Here is a 26605-nt window from a genome sequence, read left to right on the forward strand (position 1 = left end):
AGTGCCCCTGCTGTCCTGCCCATGGCTGCCTTCCCTGGAACAGGTCGCCAGGGCTCAATTGGCCTCCACGATCATCCTGATTTCCCTCCTTCTCCCATTTAAAAGCCCTCCTCCTCGTCAGCCACAGTGGCTCATGCCTGTCTTAGCTACTCAGGAGGCTGAGGCAGGAGGATCTCAAGTTGGTGGCCACCCTGGGCAACTGAGCACGTCTTTAAGATAAAAAGACTTGAAAGAGAAGCCACATTGGACAGTGCAGACTTGGTCACCCAGGGAGGCCCGGATGCTGAAGCAGGAGGCTCAAAAGCTCAACCCCACTATGAGTCTCTTCCGTGTCATGGTGCCATCTACTTGCCTGACCCAAGGCTTGGTCCTCCATCCTGGCCTGCACCCAGGTAGCTGGTGATGCTCTCTCTTGTCTCCTGACACCTGGTCCATCTGGTGTCCAGGACACCTGGGAGCCTCCTGCCCTCAAATCTATTCCTGGAAACATTATGCAACTCAGGCATTCAGAGTGAGCTGGGGTTGTCAGCGGGTTACCTGAGAGGCAGGTGATGCTCCTGGCTCTGTCACAAGGCACAGGGAGGTGGCATGGGAGGAGCCGGGCACCTCTCCAGGGTTCTGGGGGTGAACTTGTGGCTGTGGGTGGTGAGCTGTTCTTATCTCAAACTATGGCTATCAGTGCTCCAGGCTCTGGACCTGGCCAACTGGGCTCAGGGCCCAGACGATGTGTCCTGGGTCCTCCCCCAGGAGTTGGCTCGAATTGCACCCAGTGCCAGGGACTGATGACACCCTGAAGTCTTTCCCCTTGGGACCCCGGGGCCTCCCCTGAACTCTCCTCCTGTCCCAACACCTTGAGATAAGAAGGCTGCAGCCCTCCTTCCCTGCCCCTGTCACTCCCCACCCACAGAAACAGAGAAACAAGACACAGGCCAGGTATGCTGTCAGCCACCTGTGATCCCAGCATGCAGGAGGCTGAGGTGGGAGGATCTCTGAGAGTTCAGTGCCAGTCTGGGCTACATAATGAGTTCAAAGCCAGCCTGAATCTCACAGCGAGACCTGGACACAAAAGTGGAAACTAAGGGGCTGGGGATTTAGCTCAGTGGCATAAGCGCCTGCCTTGCAAGCTGGCAGTCGTGAGTTCGACCCCCGGTACCGATAAAAAGGAAAAAGACCAAAAAAAAAAAAAAAAAAAATAGGGACTGGGGTGGTGGTACACATCACTGGGGAGGCTGAGGTGGGAGGATCATTGCGAGTTCGAGACCAGCCTGGGCTACAAGTGAGCTCAAGGCCAGCCTGAACTGCATAGCGAAACCCCGTCTCAAAAAAGACAAAAATAAAAGATAAATAAAGTCTGATACGCTGGCCTCGAACTCGCGCCTGTGTTCCTGCCTCAGTACCCGAATGCGGGGATAACAGGTGCACACCACCACTCCGGGTCTCGTGTGATTTTACATTGCCGCAGAGCAAGCGAGAATTGAACAATAACTACCACTCCCGAAAGACCGTGCGGTCAAAATCACGCGATAATTGCAAAATCACGAGGTCTCGCGAGACTAACCTCTGCTCTCGCCAAACTCAATCCGGGACGTCGCCTTATTCAGGCGTTTGCCGAGAACAGTCCGCGCAGAGCGGGGTCAAAGGGGTGGCCGCTGATCGCACTTCGACGCAAGCGCAGTGCGCACAGGTCCTGAGTGGCGCGTGCGTGGTGGTGTGCGAACAGCGGCGCCATGGACGACGAGGAGGAGACCTATCGGCTCTGGAAAATCCGCAAGACCATCATGCAGGTAAGTGGGCGTGGAGGTTGTGCCTTGAGAAGAAAGACGGGACAAGCGAGGACAAGGAGCGGGCGCGTCTTCCGCACCTCTGGCCCTCTGCGCGTCTTGCTTCTTTCCAAATCTGGGGAGGGAGGCGTTTCAGAGGGGGCGGCCACGGTGGGGTTAAAGTGGTTTCCCGGGGCCTGGCGCTCGGTTGATGGTTCGGAAACCAGGCCAAGATTGAGGGCCGGGCGTCCTGAGCCTTGGCTCCGAAGTGGGGTCCCTCCCCTGGCGCGGGTGCGCACGTATGACCACTAGGACTCGGGAGGCTGTAGCGGGAGGTTCGCCGTGTGTTCGAGGCCAACCTGGACTAAAAACTGATTTCCGAGCGAGGCTGAACTGCGTGGGGAGACCCTGTCTCACAAAAAAAAAAAAAAAAAAAAAAAAGAAGAGAAGAGAAAAAAGATAAAACAGTCAGGGCTCTTAGGCTGCCTGTGGAACTCAGTGTTGAGCGCTTGTCTCGCAGGCAGGTTCCAACCCCAGCACTGAAGAAAACGAAATGAAGAAGCCAGACATGTAGCACACGCTTATAACCTCCACATTCAGGGAGTCTGAGGCAGAAGGATTTCAGCCTTGAGCCTAGTCTCAGCAAGTTAGCGAGACCATGCCTCAACGTAAAAAAAAAAAGAAGAAAAAAACGAGAGAGGTTATCGAGTAGGTGGCCAAAAAGCGACCCCCGTGGAGGAAGAAGACAGAGCCTTATTTATTTATTTTGGTGTTTTTTGAGGCAGACTGGCCTTTTAGGTCCTGTTCGTGGCAATCCTGCTGTTTCAGCCTCCCAAGTGCTGGGATTACAGGCATCTGACTAAGAGCCCTTTAATGGGTGAAGCCCCCTGTGCCCTGATTCTGGGGTCCCAGCACCAGCAGTGGAAGGTCACACTTGTTTCTTGTTCCTGTCCAAGGCAGCTCTGCATGGCTGTAGGATTGGCCACAGCTGTGTGGGTTTAGTCCCAGCCGGATCCCTGCTAGGCTGGCTGATCTTGGTTGAGGCCAGGGTCTTTGTGGGTTTCTGAGACTGTATTGGTCTTATCCTATGGGGTGATAGTGGATCAGTCATGTGCTCCTAATATATTCTTCCCGGGATTTTGTATTTGTTTTTGTTTCCTATGTACTTCAGACTGATCCTAGACTCTATGTAGCTCAGGCTGGCCTGGAACTCAGTGATCTCCTGCTTCAGCCTCCTGAGTCCTGGGATTACAGGCCTGCGCCACCACACCTAGCCTGTTTTTTGTTGTTGTTGTTGTTTTTGAGACAGGGTCTCTATGCAGTTTGGGCAGGCCTTCAGCTGACTTTGTAACCCAGGCTGGTCTTGAACTTGCAACGATCCCCCCGCCTCCGCCTCTTGAGTGCTGGGATTACAGATGTGAGCCAACATGCCCGGCCATCGAGCCTGTTTTTTAATTTTGAGATAGGCTGTTGCTAAATTGCCCAGGTGGGTGTGACCTCACTATCCTGCTGCCTTGGCCTCCTGAGTAGCGGGCATGACAGGCCTTTGCCACCTTGTTTGTTTGTTTTCAGTCCTGGAAAGTGAGCCAGGGGCTTTCAGGTGAGCTGTATCCGTAGCCCTTTACATTTCTTGTTTGTGAAATGGGGTCTGGCCAAGTTGTCTAGGAGATTCATTCCCGTGCTCTTCCTGCCTCAGCTCCCAGAGTACTGAGATTACAGGCATGAACAGCTACGCCTGGCTGAGCCCTTAGCTCCCGAGGTTTTGTGTCCCAGGCTCTCCTACCTGTTTCCCTCCACAGTTATGCCACGACCGGGGCTACCTGGTGACCCAGGATGAGCTGGATCAGACCTTGGAAGAGTTCAAAGCCCAATTTGGGGACAAGCCAAGTGAAGGGCGTCCACGGCGCACTGACTTGACCGTGCTGGTGGCCCACAACGATGATCCCACAGACCAGATGTTCGTCTTCTTCCCAGGTGAGAGCCCGTCTCTGTCCCAGGGGTCCTGGTTCTGTATGTCATACTGAGGTGGCTCACTCTGTGGCAGTCTCCCCCTCTGTCCACATCTCCTCCTGACCCTGCTGTCCCCTTGGCTGGGAGAGAGCACCTTCTCTCTGCATCTTCTCAGTGTTATCAGTTTGTGACCTTCATGGTATCTTACATTTTTTTTTCCAACTTGTGTGCAGGGAATTACACACCTGATCCTGCCACTGTGCCACCCCTGAGTTGTGTCCTTGGCTTTTTGTGTTTTTTTTTTATCCTTTTGAGACAGGGTCTTGCTATGCAGCTCACGCTGTCCTAGAGCTCACTTTGTAGCCCTGGTTGGCTTCAAACTCCCAGGGATCCTCCTGTCTCAGCATCCCTGAGTGCTGGAATGACAGACCTGTTCCACCACACCCAGCCTTATTATTTATATTTCTTTTTTTTTTTTTTTTTGGTTGTTTTCCTTTTTATCGGTACCAGGGATCGAACCCACGACTGCCTGCTTGCAAGGCAGGCACTTACGCCGCTGAACTAAATCCCCAGCCCCTATTACTTATATTTCTGAGATAAAGTCTCCCTACGTTGTCCAGGCTGGCCTTGAACTTGTGATCCTCCTGAGAAACTGATGAGAGGTGTCACCAGGCCTGGTCCCTTAATCACCTTGTTTATGTATTGGGGTTTTTTGAGAGAGGCTCTTGCCCTGAGTTTGAGTTGCTCAGACTTCCTTCTAGGCCTGACCAGCCCTTGCCCGCCTTTTGAGCACTGTCTGCAGGTGCGCTCACACTTGGGGAGCCTGGGCCGGAGCTGCACACATCTGCGATGGGCAGGGTAGGGACCTGAGGCTGAGGAGGAGTGGGGTCCCTGCCGGAGCCTGCAGCTCCAGCCCCTGGGCTGTGGGCTCTGCCTCCCTCAGGGCTCAGCCGGCTCCGGCTCCCCAGGGCCCCCCTTGCCCCAGCTCCCTTCCCCCTGGGGCCATTCAGGCATCCAGCCCCATCCAGGGCCTCTGCTGCTCAGCAAGGAAACCTGAGGCCCCTAGGTGGTCCAAAGCGAGGCTGCCCTCCATCTGGTGCCGGGTCCCGGGGGTGGTGTGTCAGCATGTGTCTGTCCCCAGAGGAGCCCAAGGTGGGCATCAAGACCATCAAGGTGTACTGCCAGCGCATGCAGGAGGAGAACATCACCCGCGCGCTCATTGTGGTGCAGCAGGGCATGACGCCCTCCGCCAAGCAGGTGGGTCCAGGTCTCTCTTCCCTCTGCCTTGTGGCCAGAGCAGGGCTGTATCCCTGGGCACGTGTCAATGTTGCTTCTCTGACACTGAGACAAAGCCGGGCTGTTGGGCTCTGTGCCCAACCTCCTGAGGACAGAGGGCCCTGTGGTCACGCGTGGTGGTGCCACCTTCTCAGGGAAGGGTCTCTGTGCCGCAGGGCAGTCCCACAGGTGAAGGGTGCTGAGACCCCATGCCGCCCCCGCCCCAAGGCCATGAAAGTCCCGGGGGAGGGGGGCCTGGCAGTGACAGGAGGGCATCACACTGGAGGCTGAGCAGCCGGGTTCTCCCTTTGCAGTCAGTGCTGGGCGTGGGGGACAGGGCCCAGGCTGCCAGCCCTCCTGACACCTGTGTCCCTGCAGTCTCTGGTGGACATGGCGCCCAAGTACATCCTGGAGCAGTTCCTGCAGCAGGAGCTGCTGATCAACATTACCGAGCACGAGGTAGGCCCCGGGTGGAGGGCGGCAGGGGCAGCCCAGGGCTCACTGCAGCGTCAATGAGCTCTGATTGGCATGTTTGTCCCGACAGCTGGTCCCTGAGCACGTGGTCATGACCAAGGAGGAGGTGACAGAGCTGCTGGCCCGATAGTATCCTTTCAGGCCTGGGCTTCCCGTGCCCGCCTCCCCTGGTCCTGGCTGTCTCCCCTTCCTCTAGGCAGAGGCTGCTGCTCTTTGTGGAGGGAGGGGAGACAGCCAGGACTGGGGATCTCTGGGCCTGTTGAATTCCTGCCCACAGCCAGCTGGCTTTTCCCTGACTACTGCCCAGTAAGCTCCGGGAGAACCAGCTGCCCCGCATCCAGGCGGGCGACCCTGTGGCCCGCTACTTCGGGATAAAGCGAGGACAGGTGAGCGGCCCCTGGGAGAGCCCTGCGATCCCCTTCCACTCGGGCCACCAGGACCCGGAGGGCAGCGCCCAGGGTCCCCAGCTGGCTCTCAGCCTCCGCACTGCCCCGTGCCCTTGCAGGTGGTGAAGATCATCCGGCCCAGCGAGACGGCGGGCAGGTACATCACCTACCGGCTGGTGCAGTAGCCAGAGCGGTGGCGAGGCTTCAGTCTCCTTGGGGGTCAGCACTGCGCATGGCCCTGTCCTGTTGGCATCTGCCTGGCTTCTGTGGCTAGAGACAGAGGGACGTGGGCATGTCTGGGTCTCTTCCGTGTGGAGACCCGCCCAGCCTATTTGCTGCCGATGCCCAGGGTACCTCGTCAAGGTGCGGGTTCCAGCTGCTGTGTCTGGCTGAAGCCTCGGAAAGGACATGGTGCTGGCTTAGGCAGCCACCGGTGACAACAGATGAGCACCCGGAGTGGAGCTCCTGGTCCCCTGGTGTGGGCTGCCCAGTGTGCCTGTGGCCTGTCCCCACTCGGACCGTCCCCAACAAGCACACTGCGACCCAGGCTCTGAGGTCCCAGCCCGATCAAGTTCTCAGTTGCCAAGGGACATGGAGCGTGTGGGAAACGAAGCTGCTCTTCGTGAATAAACTCCCCAACACCAGGCTGAGTCCGGCTTCTGGGTGGCGGGCCCGCTGTGCGGGGGGAGGGGGGGGCACCTTGAAGGGGCTTGCTGAGCCCCCTGCCTCTCCCGGGTCAGCCTGTCTGACGCTCTCTAGCGTGGTGCTCGGAGGTCTCGTCTGTGCTGGGGAGCACTTTCTGTTGTATTTGGTTGCTTTCATTCTGAGGGTCCATCCAGGGACCTGACAGGCAGGGTGCTCACCCCCAGGCTGCACTGCCGGCCGCGGTCACCTCTGTTGTGTGGGTGACTTCTAGGCAGGGGCTCACTCTGTGGGGTTCATTTCTCTTAAGGTGCTGCAGCCTTGGCCCTCCCTAAAGCCAGGATGCTGTTACCCCAGAGGGAAGCCCTGTCCCCGTGCGCAGTCGCATCCCCTCCCCACCACCCAGCACCCACACCGCCACTTCCTGTCTCTGGTTTTGCTCACCCTGCGTGTTTGCTGTCCTTGGAACCAATAGTGTGTGTTTCTTGTCCCCTCTCTCACTGAGTGTGTCCTGTCACCCTCCTGGCCTGGCCAAGTGGGGCCAGAGCATGACTGTGCGTTTCTGTTCCAAGTTGTTCAGTGTGTCTGTTTCCAGGAATCGAACTCGGGGCCCTGCGTTGCTGGCGTTCGCTTCCATGTTGAGGCCCTCGTGAGCCGCGCTGCTGCAAGCACAGGGTCTCGTGCAGAGAGCTGTTTGTTCTGTGCTGCAGTCCTTGAGGTGTCCGAGGCGGGTGGTGACCTAGGGGAGCTGGGGCCCCAGGCCAGGTCACACGTGGCTGCACTGTCTCATGTGTTCACCCTGTGTGGTGTGGTGCGGTGCGAGGCCCCCTCGGCCTCCAGCCGGGCGGCTCTTGGGTCGCAGCTGTCCAGGTGGTGGGAAGGGGTTGCCTGGCTCAGGTTCACTTCTCCCAATGTGGCCTTCTCCTGCCCCTGCCCTGCTCGGGTGGCATCCTTGGAGAAGCTGTGTGCGTCCCTCACCTGTCACTTCTTGGGGTTACCCAGTCTGACTTTCTGGACCGCGCTGCTGGGGGTCGCAAGGAGTCGGGCCGGCAGAGGGTGCTGAGTGCCACCAGCTGAGACACGGTCTGGTTCCAGCCATGCCGCCAAAGCCAGCCCCCACTTGGGGGAGTAAAGGTGCTGGCCCCGGGGATGACGGCTGCCCTGCAGAGCCGCCGCTAGCCTGCTGGGCCGGCCCTCGGGACCCCAGTGCAGGCGGGAGGCCCTGGAGCGGCTGGTTCCTTTTTGTTTAGGTTTTTGTTGTGTGTTTTTTTTTCATGGCTTGATCTTGGTTTTTCATGTGTGGACAGGGTTTCTAATTTTTTGTGGTTCTCTTCTTTTATTTTCTCTCTCTCCCCTAGTCGTCTGTACCAGGTTTTCTAGGGTTAGTCTTCTGTACAGTTTTCCTGGTCCTCCCCTGTCCCCCAGCCTTGCTTCTGATCTCTCCCACCTCTTCTGTGTCTGCATTTTTTCCCTAAGCTCTTGTAAATTTTCGTCCCTGAGGGCCCACCTACTGCCTGCAGTTTTCTGGTTTGTCTTAGATTTTGCACTCTAACCAGGAATCTAGTGCAGAGGGTCTTCGGTGGGGAATCGATGGTCACCTCAGGGTGTCCTCTTCTGCGCTGTGTTGGTGGTGGTGTCACTGCTGACTGCCCGCTTTGGGCAGAGGCATACTTGTTTTCACCAGCTGATCTTCCCACTGCACCGGGCCTGAGGTCGCCGCAGGGTGTCAGAAAATCCTGTGGGCGGGGGCCAGGGACCTGCCACACACACAGGCTGCAGCGTGTCCCCGCAGGAGATTCAGGCGGTGGGATCTTCAAACAGACTCAAAAACCCCGAAGCCAGCCGGAGCACAAAAGCAGCTCCCCGTGGGCAAACCGGGCGCTGAGGTGGGCCGGTGTGAGGGCTGTCACAGAGCAGGCCGTGAGGCTCTGAGCAAACGGTTTCCCAGGTAACTGTGAGAAGGTGACCACGCTGGGACTCCCGCTTTGCGGCTGCGGGGCTCAGGCAAATGCCGGCAGCCCCAGCGCCCACATAGGAGGAAGCGGAATCGGTGAAGCAGGCGCCTGGACACAGTCCCGCTGGCGAGGTCCGCAGCCGGGCACCATTGTGAGGACGGAGCCTCAGGTGACAGTCTCACAGCTACTCATGCGCAGAGAGGCTTCTTCACACCGCAGGGAGCCACAGGAAGTGACCCATAGCTGCTAGGTAACGCAGAGTGACAGGGTGGCCCTGAGGAGGGTACACATGGATACAGCCGCTTCTCAGAGGCGGGGGGGACAACGTCCTCTGCAGGGAAAAGGCTTGTGCCCCAGAGATAAGAGGCAGAGTTAGCCACGATTAAAAAACCCAGCAAGGCGTGTGATAGGACTCCAGAAATTTAGCACAGGACCAGAATATTAAAATCTGTAGGGCTGGTCATGGTGGCGCACGCCTGTCATCCTGGCACTCGGGAGGCTGAGGCAGGAGGATCGTTGTGAGTTCGAGACCAGCCTGGGTTACAAAGTGAGCTCAAGGCCAGCCTGGACTATACAGCGAGACCCTGTCTCAGACTTTAAAAAAAAAAAAAGTCACATGCAAAGGCCAGCCCGTCAATCACAAGCCTGGAAGAACAGATGTGGTGACTTAGTCTCTTACTCAGTCCTGACTTGAAATCCACGTTGTCTGCAGTAGGGGCCAGGGATGTAGCTCAGCGGCACAGGACCTGCCTGGCCAGCACAAGGCCCCGAGTTCAGTCCCAGGTGCCCACCAAACAATAAGTGAATAAACAACTTGCAGATGCAGCTTGTCCATCTACAAACCCGCGGGCCACACTCGCAGCTCGTGGGAGTCACACGTTCGGCGTGGGACCTTGCAGCAGGGAAGAGCCTTGTGGGCCCAGCACCCACTGCGTGGCTCTGAGCTGTCAGCCACCCAAAAGGCTTGCCCATGTCCACCTCGAGGGAGCCAGGGACAGCGCTGCAGGACCTCTGTGTCCCCACCCTAGATCCTCTGCGGGGGTGCTGCTCTCACAGAAGACACCAGGCAGGCGGGGCGCAGGGGTGCACCGATCCCAGCACCCTGGGAGGCCGAGGCAGAATTGCAAAGGAAAGCCCAGCTTGGGTATCTTACTCAGTGACCTTAGGAAGGAACTGTCTCAAAATCAAAACTAATTCGACCCCCGGTACCGATAAAAATTTAAAAAAGACAAAAAAAAAAAAAATCAAAACTAAACATGGGTGTGGAGGTGCATACCTATAATCCCGGCACTGGGAAGGCTGAGGCAGGAAGGTTGCCATGAGTACCAGGCCAGCCCGGGCTATGTAATTACTTCAAGGTCATCCTAGATTACATGCCAAGACCCTGTGTCCAGAAAATACCAAAAGAACCACCCAAATTTAAAGTCAGGGATATAGTTCAATGCTAAGGTCCTGAGTTCAATTTCCAGACCACAATAATAAACAAACCAAACCCACTAGATTAAAAGTTTTATTTTAAGCAAAACAGAAGCTTGGGTTTGCAAGGACACCAAGGCCTGTGAGGGACTCCACTGTGTACCTAAGCCCAGCTGTCCAACTCCAGCTTTACACAAAAGTGACAGCTTCCTGCAGCCATAGTTCCCCCAGGGTTGGGGTGGCCGGGGCTGGCAGCAGCATTCCCCAGGGCCTGTTTAAGCTTGGATGGCAGCAGGGCGAGGTCCAGGTAGGCCCGAGTCACAGGGATGCCAGGGCTGTAGGACAGGCTTGTGAGGGACAGGGCTGTATAGTCCTCCAAGCCCGGGGTGCCCTGACAGGTGGGAGGCGATGTCCCCAAAGATGGGGACCCCAGCTGGACTGAGCCAGGCCTGCCCAAGAGTCAGACACAGGGTGGACCCCAGGCCCTGCAGTCCCTGGAGAGGCAGCCAGTGTGGTCTTGGAGCTGTGAGCATTGTCCAAGCCTGGGCATCCTTGGTGGTGACCCAGGACAGAGCCAGGACCCTCCGGGGGATCAGGAGAGCAGCAGTACGACGCTGCCACCTGGCCCAGGTGAATTCCGGCCACCTGTCCCCACAGCCACCTGCTGTGACTGTCTCACGGGCGGCAGCCTGACCAGCGCTGTGTTGTTGGACTGGTTGGTGTTGTAGGTGGACATCGACGGGGCCGGGCCCTCCTCATCCTCCTCCCCCAGCTGCTCCCCGCTGCCACTGCGGCTCCGGGGAGCCTCCTCGGCGCTGGCTTCGCCCTCCTGCTTCTCCAGGAAGCTGAAGCGGTGTATGGCACTCGAGTCCGACAGGGACAGGGGGTCCAAGGGCTCCTCCAGCTCTGAGTCAGAATCGTTGGATGCCACTCGGGATTCTGGGAAAACCAGGCAGAGAATGGAACAGGTGTTCCAGGGGCTGGGGATTTAGCTTAGCGGCATAAGCACCTGCCTTGCAAGCAGACAGTCGTGAGTTTCATCCCTGGTACTGATAAAAACGAAAAAAAAAAAATAAAAATAAAAAACAGGTGTCCCCTGGCTGCCAGAAACAGGCTGTCCCATTCCAGCCCCTGCTTCGGGGCTGTGTCTATGTCTCTCCCTCCAATATGGGGGACTGAACCCAGAGCTTCCCTCCGAACCCCAGCCTGATCTTTACAGTATTTTTCGTCTTGAGACAAACATATCGGCAAGTTGCCAGAGTTGTCTAGTCTGAGCTCTAACTTGGGATCCTCCTGCTTCATCCTCCCAGACTGCTGCGATGACAGGCATGTGCAACCATGTCTGTGTCCTGCTGCATCTCTTGGACACCACATTCCACCTCCCACACCTGCTGCACAGGGTCCGGGGCCCCATCTTGCCCACTGCTCACCTCGGCCCCCGTCGTCCTGCAGGACGTAGGTGGTGTCCTCACTGGCCTCCAGACAGGTCACCACCGGTATCACCACCTCTGAGCACTGGCTGCTCGGCTCCTCCTAAGGGACGGGATGGCGGGGAGTGTTAAGAAAATCACAACCAGATCCCTAAAGGATGAACTGGCTGCTGCTAAGCCCCAGAGAGTCCGCAGCAGTGACACTTAGCAAGCACTCTGCCACCGAGCTCCTACATGTCCACAGTACTTCAAATATGTTTAAAAAATTTTTTTTTCAAAATTAGAAGCAGTGGGGCTGGGGATTTAGCTCAGCGGCATAAGCGCCTGCCTTGCAAGCTGGCAGTCGTGAGTTCGATCCCCAGTACCAATAAAAAGGAAAAAGACAAAAACAAAAAAACAAAAACAAAATTAGAGGCAGTATCTCAGTAAGTTGCTAAGTTGCCTAGGCTAGCTTCAAACAAAATCCTCCTGCCTCAGCCTCCCAAAGTGCTGGGATGACAGATGTGTACCAAACCCAGCCGAAAGTTTTTTTTGGGGGGTGGCTGGTCTTTTTGAGACAGGGTCTCCTATGCAGTTCAGGCTGGCCTTGAGCTCACTTTGTAGCCCAGGCTGGTCTCGAACTTGCAATGATCCTCCTGCCTCAGCCTCCTGAGTGCTGGGATGACACCTTTGTGCCAACACACCTGCTTGTGAAAGTTCACTTTTATGATTCCCTATCCACTCTGGACATCTGCTAACCCCAATGGCTCCTATGTCAGGGATAAGTACTTTGATTAGGGAGACCAAGCCTGGCCCCGATGCCTGCACAGGAGTCTCTGTGCTGAGGCTGCATCCTACTCAGCTCCCTGGCTCTCAAGGCCTATGAGTGTGCTCACCATGCCCAGCTCTGAACACAGCTTCTAGTGAGTTCAAGGTCAGGCTAAACTGTATAGTGAGACCGTGTGTCAAAAAGCAGAAACAAACAGAACCCAACTGTGGATCTGTGCTGATCATGGAGAGTCTGATATGAGTTCCAAAGGAGGGTGTGGGGCCCACAGGGCCTTTGCACATGCCAGGGCTATCTTACCCAGTTCTCTGCTAGGAAGACACCACCCAGCAGCTGCCCTGTCCAAACCAAAGCCCTCACAAGGTGGTGTCTCCATCCTCCACGCACAGCCCTGGCTCAGACCCACCTGTGTCCGCAGCCCCTCCTCTGGCTCGTCCCCAAAGACCAGGCTGTACTGGGTGATGAGGGTCTCAATAACCCGGGCCTGGTGGGGGTAGTCTACCAGCGAGGACAGGGAGACAGTGGCGTCAGTGGGCCGCGGCCGCAGCAGTGTGGGCCCGAACACAATGCCTAGGTTTCCCGGGGTCATCTTGTTGTCCTGTTCTACCTCCACGACCCTGTGGGTGGGGAAGGACCGAAGTGTGTGAGTGGCCCCAGGAGACCCCCTCCCCCTCTCCCACCCCAGATCCCCGCCCAGCGGCCCTGACCTGCGCAGGTGCCGCAGCAGGTACTGCAGTGTGGCCCGGTTCTCCCAGGGCAGGTCCTGCAGCAGCTCCCGCAGGCGGCCCGCCATGGCCACGGCTGCGGCCTCACTCTGGGACCTATCCTGCCGGGCTCCGCGGGATGCGGCCTTGGCCTCGGCCTCAGCCTTCAGGTTGTCCTTGGCCAGACCCACCAGTTCGTGGTAGAGGCGGAAGGAGATGAGAGGCTCCGGCAGCTGCAGGACGATGGGAAAGGATATGGTCGGGGAGATCAGGCTGGGGGGACAGCACACCTACCAAGGCCACGCCCCTGCTGAGCCCTGGCCGCGCCCCATCCAAGGCTCCACCCACTCTGAGATATGACCTTGACAGCCCGCCAGAGCCACGCCCCAACAAAGCTCTAGCCACGCCCAATCAACTAGGCCACACCCACCACAGCATCTGGTCACACCCCCAGCTCAGTATGGGACCAGCTCCTGCCAAGACCACGCCCCTCCCAGCCTCTGGCTCCACCTAGCTCTGGCCCCGCCCCCAGGCCAACAACAACCCCACACCTGACGCAGGTAGAGTTTGAGGACATTGCTGATGTCATGGGGAGGGGCCTGTGACAGCTCCACCAGTTCTTTGGCAGTCTCAAAGGCCTGGCACAGCTTCTCCACACGGGTCTTCACCCCATTGACTCGGTAGATGCCCTGCGGGGAGGCGGTGAGTCCCCGCCCACCAGCCCCCCCCAACCCTAACCCTAACCCCCGCCAGCTCCCCCGGGCACCTTGGTGTGCAGAGCGCGGTGCTCGATCTCACACACGCACTTCTTCACAATGAATGGGATGCCGTCCGGGGTGCCCGAGGCCGCGCGCCCGAAGTCCTGTCCAAAGAGCTGAAGGCGGCCCTGTAGCTTCTTGTGGCCACACTGGATGGCCAGGGTCTCCAGGCATTTCTTGTGGCACGCCAGGCAGCACTGGGGACGCCAGGAAGTGAGCCCAGCAGCCCGGCCCTGTGCACACCCAGATCCACCTCCCCTCTCCCCAGAGCCCTCATGACCCCCCTGGTACCTGAAAAATCACAGGCTTTCTCTGAGACAGGGTCTCAATATGCAGTTCAGGCTGGCCTTGAGCTCACTTGGTAGCACAGGCTAATCTTACACTTGCAACGATCCTCCTGCCTCAGCCTCCCGAGTGCTGAGATGACAGGCATGCGCCACTACATCCATCTGGTACTGCTTGTTCTCCCTGCCCCCAGGGCCTTTGCGTTGGCTGTCCTTGCCTCCACCTCAGACACCCTGTTCACCCCTAGCCTCTCCTCCTAGGAGACCCAACCCTAAAAAGAGCCCCACTTGCCCTTTCTTTGCTGCTCCCCTCGCCCCTGTACTATCTAGAACCTTCACTTTAAGCTACATCCCTATCCCTTTCAACTTTTTTTTTTTTCTTTTTCCTTTTTATCAGTACCGGGGATCGAACTCACGACTGCCTGCTTGCAAGGCAGGTGCTTATGCTGCTGAGCTAAACCTCCAGCTCCCTTTTCTTTTCTTTTCTTTCTTTTTTTTTTTTTTTTGAGAACAGCATTTCGCACAGTTGTCCAGAGTATGGCTGGGCTCATACTCCTGACCTCCTGGCCTGGCTCAGCCTCCCAGAGTGCCGGCTGCCAGGCGTGCACCCCACGCACCTCCTCACACTCAGCCCCGTGGAAGTAGACGTAGCTGTTACACTCGCGGCACTTGGCCGGCGTGCGGAGTTTTCGGAGCCGGTGGGTGCGGGCCGCCTTGGACAGCCCGACATGGCGGAAGGGCCCGCTGGGCACGGCCACTGGCAGCTGGGGGGCCATGCTATTGATGTCATCTGGGGGGCAGAATGAGGAGTCCGTGTCATTGAGGCAGGAAGGGGACAGGCCCAGGTGCCCAGAGCCCTCTCCCGACCCGTGTCCCATCCTCTGCCAGGCTCAGGTCCCCTCACCCTGCTCCACCTCCTCCGTCCCGGCTCCGCCCTCCTGGTCCACCAGCTCCTCACTGGACGACGCAGTGCCACTGGATGACATCCGCTGGAACTTCTTAAAGTCCCCTGGCCAGGACACGGGGTTGTCAGAGTCCCAGCGTGACCCAGACCCACAGCCGGCGGGACACGACCGCCGTCCCCTGGGCAGGAGGGAGGACGGGGCAGCGGCCACCTCACCTGAGCCCGTGCCTGGGTCCACGCTGCTGTCCGAGTCCGAGACGGCGCTTGGCCACGACTTGTGTACCTGGTGTCCCCGTCCTCCTGGGGAAGCAGAAAGGGGCAAGTCCTGTGCGGAGCTGGGCTGGGGGCTGCCGGGAGCCGGTGCCCACTCGGGGCCTCTGCCAGTGCTTACCCCTGTGCTCCTTGGCTGATGTACCCTCACTGGGTCCGCCTTCCTCCGGGGGGCTGCTGCTGCTGGTTGTGGTGGTCTCAGTCCCCAAAGTGTCGCCAACATTGAAACTGCTTTTCCGGGTACGCATGACGGGGGACCTGGCGGGTACCCGGGTGGAGCGGGAGGTCACGCGGGCAGCCGGTGGGAGTGGGGGTGGGGCTCTGGGGCGGGGCTCTGGACGGGAGGGTGGGCCTTGGGTGGTGAGGGGCGGGGCTCTGGACAGGAGGGCGGGCCTTGGGCGGGGAGGGGAGGGGCTCTGGGCGGGCCTTGGGTGGTGCGGGGCGGGGCTATGGGCGGGGCGGGCCTGGAGCGGTACCAAGAGTTGGTGGACACGTGCGGCTCAAAGTCATAGCGCACGTCGGGCTCCTCCTCGCGCTGCAGCTGCCGCACATGCGACGCGTACTGCCGGCCAGGGTCGTAGAGCTTCGTGCTCTCGCACAGCATCTGGAAGTGCACGGGCAGCGGCGCTGTCTGCATGTGCATGAGCTGGTAGTAGGAGATGGTGGCCTGCGGAAGGCGGGTGGGGACCGGTCAGGCACTGGGCCGTGGCTGCTGACGGTTAAAACCTCCCCTCCCCCACCCTTCTCCCCAGTCCCCCGCCACTCCCCCTCCCCACCCCCCGCCAAGCGGGCGCGCAGCACGGCCGCCACCCACCGACTTGATGGTCTGGTCGCTTTGGCGGATGATCTCCTGGATCTGCCGCAGCGCGGTCACTTTCGTGTCCTCCAGCTCCTGCTTCTGAGTCTTGGCATCTGCCACGCACGTGCGGTAGGTGGCCAAGGCTTCCTCCGCCTGGGGTGTGTGTAAGGGGGTCAGGATGGGCCGGGAGGCTCAGCCCAGGGGCTCAGGCCTCAGCCAGTCTGTTACTGGTCAGGCCTGACAGGGAAACCTCCCGAGAGCCGGCTTGGTGCTGCATGCCTAGCATCCCAGGGCTTGGGAGGCTGAGGCAGGAGGATCACCAGGAGTTCGAGGCCAGCCTGGGCTACATTATAAATTCAAGGCCAGCCTGAATTGCATAGTGAGACTCTGCCTCGAACATAAATTAATTACAGTAACGTGGAGGCGGAGCTGGTTTCAGATTTGGTTGCATGCTTGTGCAGTTGAGTTGACCACAAATAATCGCTACTGACCTGGTTTTGATACAAGGGAAGGTGCCGGTTTGATACACTATACTAACTGATCCTGAATTCCATTTAGATTCCACTTGCTCTGAAGCCTTTATGGGACTTTTGCCTTCTTAACCACTGAATCCATAAAACTAATGGTCTTCTAGTGTGAAAGTGCAAATTTTAAACTTTCAATTAAAGCTGCCTTCTGAAAGGTTTTGTGGTTAACAAAAATAGTACCCTGTAAAATAGATTTGATGCTGACTGGAGAAAAGTGTTGCCCTTTGATTAAGAATAAAGACGTTCCTAAGATCAAAAATAATTAGTCAAATAAAACAAAAATTCTCTGGAGGAGCCAGGCAGGAGAAGGTGGGAGGGGCATTTTTTAAATTGTGTGTTTATTTTGTGGTCCTAGGAATGGAATCTTGGGCCTTTACATGAGCTACATTCCCAGTCTGATTTTTTGGGTTTTGTTTTTTTACTTTTTGAGAGAAGGTCTTGCTAAAGTGGTCCAGGCTGGGCTAGAATTTGAGATCCTTCTGCCTCAGCCACCCACAGTGCTGGAATGACAGCTGTGCACCACCACAGGTGCCACCGGGAAGGGTATTCTCAAGAGGAGCTGGGGTCTGAGTCGAAGCCTGGAGGCGAAATCTGCACCCCCGGTCTCATCCCCATACCCTGACCTTGTTCTTGGCTTCCTCCTCCAGCCGTCGCCTCTTGTCCAGTGTCTTGGAAGCTGCACTGCCCACCCCAGGTGGGGTGGCGCCCTGCTCTTCCTTGGCCACTTGAAACCGGGCCTTGTCATGGTCCTCAGAGCGCTGCACGTAGCTCGCCTTGGCCTTTTTCAGGTTGTTTTCAGCTTCTTGCTGTGGGTGTGGGAACGGGGAGATGGGCTCTGACCCTGCTCCACCAGTGTTTGCTTCCTGGAGACCCACGGCCCACTGCGGCTGGCAGCATGGGTGCCCATTGCTCAGGTGAGGAGGCTGAGGCTCCCCACAGAAGCACCAGCGATCAGCCAGCGCCCCGGCAGACGCGGCTGGCGCCTCACATCTCAGCTGATTTCACTTCCTTCCAAGAGATGAAATGTGGGGGGGCCTAGACAGGAAGTCAACAGCCCTGGGGCTCCTCAGGAAGCGCTTGGCCAGAAACTGGGGGGCGGATGGGGACTGCAGAAACGATGAGGTTCAGAAAAGAATAGATTGTGCTCAGGTGCAGCTTGTACTTGCTCTGGGTTCAACACCCCACCCCAAAAAGAACTAATACAATTAGGACCATAACGGTGATAAACAACCCTGATGAGGGGAAGGCCTTTTCGGATGAGTCACCCAAAAGGCTGTTAAAAAAAAAAAAAAAGAAAGAAGGCTGCCCCCGGTGGCACACACCCTGGCCTCCCAGCACCCTCCAGGGAGGCTGATGCAGGAGGGACACAAGTTCGAGTACAGACTGGGCCACTTAGTGCAAAGTGTTTTTGGTTTTATTTTTATTTTTTGAGAGACTGAGCCTTACTGTGAGGTTCCCGCTGCTATTCAACTCACTCTGCAGCCCATTCTAGCCTGGAACTCCCTGTGACCCTCCTGTCTCAGCCACAGGAGCACTGGGGTCACATAGAGGCTGTGGCCACCACGCCCATCTTCTGCAGGGCCTTTGAAGCATCACAGAGAGAATCAAGAAGAGACTACTTTCCCGGAGCCCCCTACTTAAGCTAGTGACCCCCAGGTTCTCTCCAACCTGGGAACCCTCGTGCTCTGGGGGCCTCTGGACAGTGAATCTTTGAACTAGGGCAGATAGATCTGAGATCTTTGCAGGAACCAACGAGGGCGCATGCGCAGTCCAGGTGTCCCACACCTGTGCAAGACACTGCGCATGCGCAGCCATCCTGTGTGTTTTTTTATACACACACCACACACACACACATACACACGCGCGCGCGCGCACCCCACACCCCTCTTCCGTGTCCCCTTGCCCCACCCCGGCTCCTACCAGCTTCCGCTGTGCACGTTGCCAGGACTCCTTGATTTCCTTCCTGCGCCTCTCATGCTCCAGCCGCCGGTGGGTGAGGGGCTGGGCGAGAGGGGACATGAGTGGGGACCTGGGGAGGCACCCCCGGCCGCCCTCCGCGCCCCGCAGCCCACCTGTATGAAGGTCTGCGCCTGCAGCGTGGTCGCTGCCTGCACAATACTGTGGCTGAACTCCATGTCCTGTTCCAGGGCCAGCGAGTAGATGGACATCAGGGGCATGTGGGGCTGCGGGGCAGGTGCTAGGTCAGGGAGGCTGGGGCCGCGGTGGCCCCAGCGTTCCCGGCGGCCACCTCCCTCCCTGGATTTGTGCTGTACTGGCAGAAAATACTGCAGCATTTTAAGAAACGGTACCGGGAATTGAACCCAGGGCCTTTGCACTGAGCTACATCCTCAGCCTTTTTTATTTCAGGACGAGGTCTTGCTAAGTCACTAAGTTCCCCAGGCTGGTCTCAAACTTGGAATCCTCCTGCCTCAGCTTCCCAGAGTGCTGGAATGATAAGGTGTACCATCACACACAGAATGAATTGTGACTTTTTTTTTAAACGGTCTATATAAAGTCCAGACTGACTTTGAACTCATTTTGTAGCCCAGGCTGGCCTCGAAATCCTAGGTCCTCCTGCCTCAGCCTCCTGATGCTGGGAGAGTCCAGGTATGCACCATCACGCCCAGCTTCTTTTCTTTGCTAGAGCCCAGGAGCCTTCTACCATTGAGCTATATTTTCAGTTTTTTTCCATTTATTTGAAACAGAATCTTTCTCAGTCACTAGGTTGCCTTCTGAAACTTTTGCTCCCCCTGCCTCAGCCTCCCGGAGAGCCGGGGTGGCAGCCCCCGGGCTATCCCGTGCCCACGTGGAGCCCACCTCTTGAATCACGCTCTGTCGGCAGCCGTGGATGATTTTCAGCAGACCCTTAGCGAACTCCATCTCTGGGGGAGGGGGCGGACAGGGGGCGTGGTCAGGCAGGAGAGGGCGGATCCCTCCCCGCCCTTCCCACCAGACCTCCTGCGCATGCGCTCACCCAGCGCCATCCGCTTCTCCAGGTAGCCAATGAGGTCTTTCATGTACTTGGCCATGTTCTTGGCATACTGCAGGGCCACGTCCACGCCGCCCTCACAGCGCTGCAGAAGTAGGTCCACCTCCTCCGGGGGCAGGCAGCCTGCAGGGTGCGTGCTCAGCTCCCGGGCCAGCGGGATTGGGGGGAGACGCCGCCCCCCACCCCATGCTCTGTGACCCAGGGACACGGCCACTCACCTTCCTCGCAGTCCTCGGCGCCGGCTGGGGAGCCCTCGCTGCCTGAGTAAAGGTTCTCCATGGCCTGCTCGAACGGGGACACTCTGACTTCCCTGCCCCGCTGCACCTTGTGTCCCCGGCCCTCACCCCGTATACCTCTGCTCACCTGGCTGGGGTCCCCAAGAGGCACGGCCAGGAGTGTGCTGCTATCCACCTCACCCATAAAGAACTCCGACACACTGCGGGGCCGGGATGGGGGCTTAGTGTCTGGGGAGCCCTGGCACCTCAGCCTCCATCCCTGGTTTCACAGACAACCCACTCACCTACTGCTGAAGGACACTGCCATGGTCTCCAGGGCTTTCTCAAATTCCCTTTTGTCTGAGTCAAGGTTACATTCAAAATGGAAGGCTGGAAGTCAGAGACATAGACACGCGGTTGGCCTACTGAACTCCTATTCATCCTTCAAAACCCAGTTTAGATACCCCCTCTTCCAGGAAACCCTTCCAAGCCTAGCTGCCTCTGCTGACCTTTAACCTTGGCGATGAGCTTGCCCGCGGCAGTCAGTGTCTCCAAGGTGTTCAGCATTGGGTACTTGCAGATGACCTGATGTAGCACACGCAGGGCCTCCCCCAGGCGCTCATGGGCCTTCGGCCTCCGGGCCTCCAGGAGCTCTGTGGGGCCGAGTGGGTGTGAGCAGGGAAACAAGCTTCCTGTCCCAGGTAATATCTCCCTGGCTGCTCTAAGCTGCTGCTCCCCAGTAGGGAAACTGAGGAAGAGGTAGGAAGGGCAGGGAAGCCAGGGGAGGTCACTGTCTCCCTCTGGGCTCCTGGTGAGATCCACAAAAGCTCAGCCTGGACAGTGGTTTCTCTCAGAGCACTTCCCAGCCCCTCAGGGAGCAAATCCCCATGGGCTGCCTCCTGGGGGCAGCCTAGGGCCCTGGCAGCCCCGCCCAGGCCCTCCTGGCAGCACACTCACTGAGAAGCCCGGATTATCCGAGCCCCCCTTTGCTGAGGGTTACAGGAGAGATCCTTTAACAGCACACAGCCTCCTATCTCCGCTGGCCAGGGTGCGGGGCCTCCCTACTCCGGCTCCAGGTAGCCAAGCAGGGCTGTGGCCGCATCTTCCTGGTCGAACAGAATTTTAAATGCCCTAAATTCTCTAAATTGGAAGATTTTTTTCCCCAGAACTGGGACTCGAATCCAGGGTCTCATGCTTGCCAGGCAGGCGCTATGCTGCTGAGCTATGCTCTCAGCCCCTGGAAGAAATTTTTTAAAGAAATGGAGTATCGGGGCTGGGGATTTAGCTCAGCGGCATAAGCACCTGCCTTGCAAGCAGACAGTCGTGAGTTCGATCCCCGGTACCGATAAAAAAGAAATGGGGTATCTATCTGGGAATATAGTTCAGTGGCATAAGCACCTGCCAGATAAGTGCAAGGTCCTGAGTTCAATTCCCAGTACAAAAAGAAAGAAAGAAAGAAAGAAAGAAAGAAAGAAAGAAAGAAAGAAAGAAAGGAAGAAAGAAATGGAGTATCCGCCTAGGCGGGCATGGTGGCAGCGCACGCCTGTCATGCCAGAACTCGGGAGGCTGAGGCAGGAAGATCTCGGCCAGTTCAAGGTCAATCTGGGATACATAGCCAGACGCTGTCTCAAAACAACCACAAAATAGAAACGGAGTGTCTAGTGGAAGCCACATCACAGGAGTTTATGGGAGAGGCCAGGATGACCAAAGACAGGGAGACCCAGGAGTGGGTTGGACCCCTGCTGAACACCACCAGGACAGGTGGCCCAGCCACTGCAAGAGTCTGGGAGGCTCAGAACCCAGAACTGGCCGGGGCTCGGGGGGAAACTACACTGCATTGGGCCAAGTCATGCTGGGGACCCGAACTGCAGGTCCCCTCACCTGGGGGCCGTGCCCAGCAGTACCTGGGCTGCTGTCCAGTACGGGGTACACGGTGCCACTGACACACATGGCAGGGATTGGTGTCCACTGAGGACAAACTGTGAGCCACAGCCCACCCCGGCATCCCCATGGCTTGGGCTCCTGCAGCTCTCGACAGGAAAGAATCCTGGCTGAAGCAGTGCTATTCTGAGTCAGGGGGAATGGAAGATGCATGGGGAAACTGAGGCCCAGAATTGAAGCCCAAAGCGTTGGAAGGCTTGGCTAAGGGACAGGGCCTTGCAGACCACACCCGCCTGCTGTGCCCACCTGCTGTGCCCACCTGCTGGGCAAGACTGGAAACAACCTCAGTGTCCTTTGGCCACCTGGTGACCTGCACACCAATGCTGCAGAGCCTGTGGTCACTGCCCTATTTCTTTTTTCTTTTCTTTTTCTGTCTTTTTTGACACAGGGTCTTGCCAAGCAGTCCAGGCTGGCCTTGAGCTCACTATGTAGCCCAGGCTGGTCTCGAGCTCACAACAATCCTCCTGCCTCAGCCTCCCGAGTGCTGAGACTACAGTTGTGCACCACCACACCTGACTCTTTCTTTTCTCTTTTTGCTTGTGTGGTCCTGCGGATTGAACCCAGAGGTGTTCTTCCATTGAGGGGTACACACTACCCCTTTATTTTGAGACACAGTCTTGTTTTTTGTTTTTTTGGTGCCGGGGATCAAACTCATGACCTCGAGCTTGCCAGGCAGGCGCTTGTGCTGCTGAGCTAAGTCTCTGGCCCTGAGACCTCAGATCCTCAGGCTCAGCCCCTCAGGCAGGGCTGGAACTTGCAGTCTTCCTGCCTCAGCCTCCCAGAGTGCTGGGATGTCAGCCATGGGCCACCCCTGAGTCCCAGGCCATCTCATGCCAGGCAGGGCAGTGGCACTGGGCAGCCTGGGACTCTACCTAACCCACATCCCATGGCCCTTCCTGAGACAGAGACCCCCAGACCCATCCAGACTGCCCGCCCACAGGACACCCCTGGCCTAGGCCAGGCCCCCAAGGAAACCCAGGATCGGAAAGGAATGGAGATTAGGGTTTCCCCAGGAAACGGGCCTCCGCCCTGGGACCAGATAACCAGGGGTCTCCTGCCCTCCCACCAGAGCTGCAGAACCACCCCCAGCACCCTGCAGGCAGGGTGGGGCTGCTGGGCCTCAGTTTCCCCATCTGTGGAACAGGTGGCTGAGGGCAGCCATCAGAGCACTTGGCACTGTGGTTTCCGGAATCAGCTGGTGGGGGCCCAAAGATGCCACATGAGACGCTGTGCCTGCCTCAGCTTGAGGTGCCCGCCCGGGCTGCCAGGGACAAACAGGAAGCAGATGAAAATAACCCGGCAGGAAGCCGGGCCGTCGCAGCCGCGTGGAGGAGAAAACGGAACTATCTATCTCAGGCCACTTGCTCCCAGCACCTCCTGCCTGGTACATGCGCTCCTGGTGTTCTCGCCGCAGACCTCAGGCCGCCTCCAGTTCACGTGTCTCTGAATGCAGAAGGACCCCGCAGTCCTTTTCTCTAACACCTCTTATGGTTCCCTACTGGCCATGTATGAGATCCAGGCTTCTCCCCTCACCACCCAACTCCTATACATCCTTCCAAACCTTAGCTAGAATGCCCTGGTCCAGAGAGTTCTCTCTGCAACCCAAATCCTGTTCTTAGTACTTTGTGCATCTGGCCCTGCCTTCCACCCACCCAGGCAGCTCACCATCGTTTGACACACACTCCTTGAGTTTTACCAGACCATCTGCTAAGCGGGACACATCAGCCAGCAGGCTGGAGATATCCTCAGTGGTCTCAGGGCCTAGACCCTCAGCAGAGGGTTCTGCAGGGCTGGCAGCCATCAAGGGGCTTCGGTAGCCCCGGCCTAGGGTCCAGGAGCCCGAGCCCGAGAGCGGGAAGCCTGCAGCGCTGGCATGGCGGCTGAGGCTGGTGGGCCGCTTCAAGGTGGCCGAGGTCTTGACACCCGAGGACGACGCTGGGACGTCCAGGCTAAGTCCAGGGAACACGGAATCAGCCCCATCTTTCCTGGACAGCTCCTGGGGGAGGGGGGGCGGAGGGGTCAGTGAAAGGGGTGACACGCTGCCTTAGTTTCCTCAGAAAGACCGCGGGGTCCCAGAGGATCTTCGGCCCCACCCCACAGGATCAAAGCCCTGGGGGGGCCGAGATTTGGGGCCGCACCCCCCTACCTGTTACCCAACATCCTCTTCTTTCACAAACAACGGTCCCTGCCCAAACCGCAGGCGGGGCGGGGCCTGCGCGGGCGTGGGGGAGGGGAAGGGGCGGGGGGGGGGGTCCAGGCCCTGGCACAGTGTCCTGCAAACCAGCTCGCTTCCCCGGGAAAGGCGACACTCAGGATCCCTGTACCCTCGGCGTCCGTCCGGGGGGGCCCAGAGTTCTGTGGGTGCCCCCCCCACCCGCCTCTTTACCTGCGTCCCAAACCGAAAAGGCTCCCCAAACTTCGTGGACGCCCCTAAGCCTGGCAGACACACCCAGGCCCAGAAACACCCTGGGCCCACTGCATCCATTAACCGATCCCCTGAGAGCCTTTAGCCCAGGGTCAGCCCCCACACTGGCTAGAACTCCCCAACGGCTCCTGGAACCCCAAAAGGGCCAAGCCCTCGCCGACCACCGCGCAGTCCCCCACAGACCCACCCCGAGCTCCCCTTCCTCCCCTCCCCGCTCTCCAGGTTTCTAAGGTGGTCAGCTTAGGCACCAGCTCGGTCCCCCATACCTTCAGCTGGACTCCCGAGGGCCCCGCTCCCCTCGGCGGTCCCCGCTGGCCCGCCCGTTGCGGGCTGTAGCTGGTGCGGGACCCCGGTCGCCGACCCAGCATGGTGGCAGGGTGCAGTCCCCCTCGCGGTCCGCGTCGCCAGCTCCGCGCCCCGCGCCCTGCGCTCTACGCCCTGCGCCCTGCGCTCTGCGCCCCACTCACCCCCGACGGCTGCGGGCTGGGGCTTCCCGCGCGGTTCTTTTTGGAGATGGACGGGGTTTTTATGAGCTCCCGTTTCTTCTTGGAAAACATGGTGCGGCCGGCCCGGCGGCCGGGGGCTGCGCTGGGCTGGGCAGGGGTGGGCGCCGGGCTCCGGCGGGGGGGTGCCGGGGTCCTCAGCGCCGGGGCTCGGGGCGCGGGCCGCCGCCTCCCGACCACATTGCCGCGGGCCGCCCCTCCCAGCTGTCACGCCCACGTGACCCGCCCCGCCTGTCCCCGACCCGGAGCAGGACAGGGCTCCGGAGGCGGCGCCCAGGCCCAACTCCGCCCTCCCGGCCTCAATTTGTCGCTCCGCAGTGTGGGCGCGAACGTAGGTCTCCAAAGACCCGCCCCCGCCCCTCGCCCCGCCCCGGCTTCCGCTTTCCCCAGCTGCGCGCCCGCGCGGTGGGGGAGCAGGCGGGAGGCGCGTCGTGGCCGGCACGCGCGCCCTCGGGTGGGGGGGGGACGCCACCACCCCGGAGCAGCTGGGAGCGCACAACCCCGCCTTCGCCCCCGCGCTTGGGAGGCTGAGGCAGGAGCATCGCTGCAAGTTCAGGCTGGAGCTAGGTGGTGACTGGAAGTCGGGCCTGAACTGCACGGCGAGACCGAAGAAGGAGGAGAAGAGGAAGAGCTGAGCTCGGATCAGATCAAAGACCCGCGTTCAGATAGGGACCACGGGGACGCGCATTGGCACACACTTGTGGACGCGGCGTGCTGAACTGCTCCGGTCTCACAGTGGTCAAGCTCCGCCCTGCAGCCCCGGCCATGTGCCTGCCTCCGGGCAGCTCCGCGCCGACCCGAGGGCCACCGCAGGGAGGGCGTGAGCGGCGTCTACCCCCACACACCGCCTGCTCGCTGTCCAGCACCCACCCCGGCTGGCCGCACTGCCCACCGCCTTCTCCCGTGTGCTTCCCAGGGGCGCGGCGGTGCCTCCGGGCGGGCACTGGGCCCGCAGGAGAGCACAGAGAAGGCTGCGCACACCGTGGGACCCGCGGGGTCAGAGCCCGGCAGCTGCCGGCTGTGCTGACCCCTCCCCAAAAGTGTCCTCTTGGCAGCGACTTCTTTCCTACCCCAGTTTCAGCCTGTCCTATGAGTCATCATGTGATTATCTGTCATTAGCTGTTTTTTTTATTATCGGGTGGTTTTTTTTTGGGGGGGGGGTACCGGGGATTGAACTCATGACCTCGAGTTTGCCAAGCAGGCACTTAGGGCCCTGAGCTAAGGTTTTTGTTTGTTTTTTGTCTTTTGCAGTCCTACCACTGAGCCACCCACCCCTCCACTCCATCCTGTGATTTGAAAACCCAGATCTGGGCTTGGTGTGCACCCCTCATCCCAGCAGTCTGTCTGGGAGGCTGAGGCAAGAGGATTGCAAATTGAAGCCCAGTCTGAGCAATTTAGCAACTTAGCAAGATTTTGTCTCTAAAAACAGCTAGGGGTTTAGCTCAGTGGCATAAGTGTCTGCCTGGCAAGTGCAAGGTTGAGAGTTTGATCCCCTACCTGGATAAATAAAAACATAGACTGGGGATACAGCCCAGCAGCACAGTGCCTACCTGGCAAGTGCAACGTCCTGGGTTTGATTCCCAGTTTCAAAAATTAAAAAAAAATGAAATAAAATAAAAAAGAGCTGACAGCCAGTCGTAGTGGCACATGCCTGTCACCCCAGCACTCGGGAGGCTGAGGCAGTAGGATCTGTGCAAAGTCCAGACCAGCCTGGGCTATGGTGTGAGCTCAAGTCTAGCCTGAACTGCATAGTGAGACCCTCTCTCAAACTCCCCACCAAAAAGGAACAAAAACCAACAGAGAGAAAAACACTTCACCCTCCCAACCACCCCCAACTATGCACACTGACCTTTGGAGGAAGGGGGGCCTCTCTGGGGCACAGGCCAGGAAGCCCACAGCCCCCTGTCCCAAGCCCAGCTCTCCAGGCTTTGCTCCAACCACACACCCAGCCCAGTAGCCCCTTGAAGGCCATCTGCTGTGTGCTCATTGCTGAGGGACGCGGACTGGAAAGGCCAGCAGCGGGCGGAGGGCTCCTGGCTGGTGGGCAGGCAGGTGCTCCGGACTCCGTTAAGGTGCCTGGGACATTCCACAGCGCTGACCTCATGCCCACTTCACGGTCCCGGAGCACTCCCAGCTGCCACCCTTAGGTGCCAGGCCCATGTGGGTACACAGGGACCTCGGCACAGGACACTAGACCCCAGGGGGCCCCACATGCCTGCCAAAGACACACAG

General features: G+C 58.6%; 2 protein-coding genes across 5 annotated transcripts; one reads left to right on the forward strand and one right to left on the reverse strand.

The window, feature by feature from the left end:
* The first annotated feature begins 1579 nt into the window (after nucleotides 1-1579).
* On the forward strand, nucleotides 1580-6489 carry Polr2e (RNA polymerase II, I and III subunit E). Its single transcript, XM_003460959.5, has 7 exons — nucleotides 1580-1784; nucleotides 3560-3734; nucleotides 4852-4967; nucleotides 5364-5444; nucleotides 5530-5588; nucleotides 5767-5845; nucleotides 5965-6489. The coding sequence occupies exons 1-7, from the start codon at nucleotides 1728-1730 to the stop codon at nucleotides 6028-6030; spliced, it is 633 nt and encodes a 210-aa protein (XP_003461007.1). The 5' UTR covers nucleotides 1580-1727; the 3' UTR covers nucleotides 6031-6489.
* Nucleotides 6490-9938: 3449 nt separating this feature from the next.
* On the reverse strand, nucleotides 9939-26375 carry Arhgap45 (Rho GTPase activating protein 45). 4 transcript variants are annotated; one of them, XM_063229199.1, is made up of 23 exons: nucleotides 26223-26375; nucleotides 23111-23441; nucleotides 20014-20157; nucleotides 19810-19894; nucleotides 19653-19725; nucleotides 19508-19571; nucleotides 19275-19412; nucleotides 19118-19182; nucleotides 18373-18483; nucleotides 18221-18301; nucleotides 16924-17106; nucleotides 15789-15926; nucleotides 15451-15641; nucleotides 15096-15232; nucleotides 14921-15004; nucleotides 14705-14809; nucleotides 14418-14590; nucleotides 13525-13713; nucleotides 13310-13447; nucleotides 12762-12991; nucleotides 12461-12671; nucleotides 11289-11391; nucleotides 9939-10797 (listed from the first exon to the last, which is right to left on the reverse strand). In XM_063229199.1, the coding sequence occupies exons 1-23, from the start codon at nucleotides 26358-26360 to the stop codon at nucleotides 10451-10453; spliced, it is 3459 nt and encodes a 1152-aa protein (XP_063085269.1). In that variant the 5' UTR covers nucleotides 26361-26375; the 3' UTR covers nucleotides 9939-10450. The 4 variants fall into 4 exon arrangements, with proteins under 4 accessions (XP_063085269.1, XP_063085271.1, XP_063085270.1 ...); XM_063229201.1 differs by lacking the exon at nucleotides 26223-26375 and adding an exon at nucleotides 24338-24592; XM_063229200.1 differs by lacking the exon at nucleotides 26223-26375 and adding an exon at nucleotides 24137-24311.
* Nucleotides 26376-26605: the final 230 nt, after the last annotated feature.

Source organism: Cavia porcellus, unplaced genomic scaffold (genome assembly GCF_034190915.1).
Source record: "Cavia porcellus strain 051 isolate PalLab524CR breed Dunkin Hartley unplaced genomic scaffold, mCavPor4.1 scaffold_17, whole genome shotgun sequence".
Classification (NCBI taxonomy): domain Eukaryota; kingdom Metazoa; phylum Chordata; class Mammalia; order Rodentia; family Caviidae; genus Cavia; species Cavia porcellus.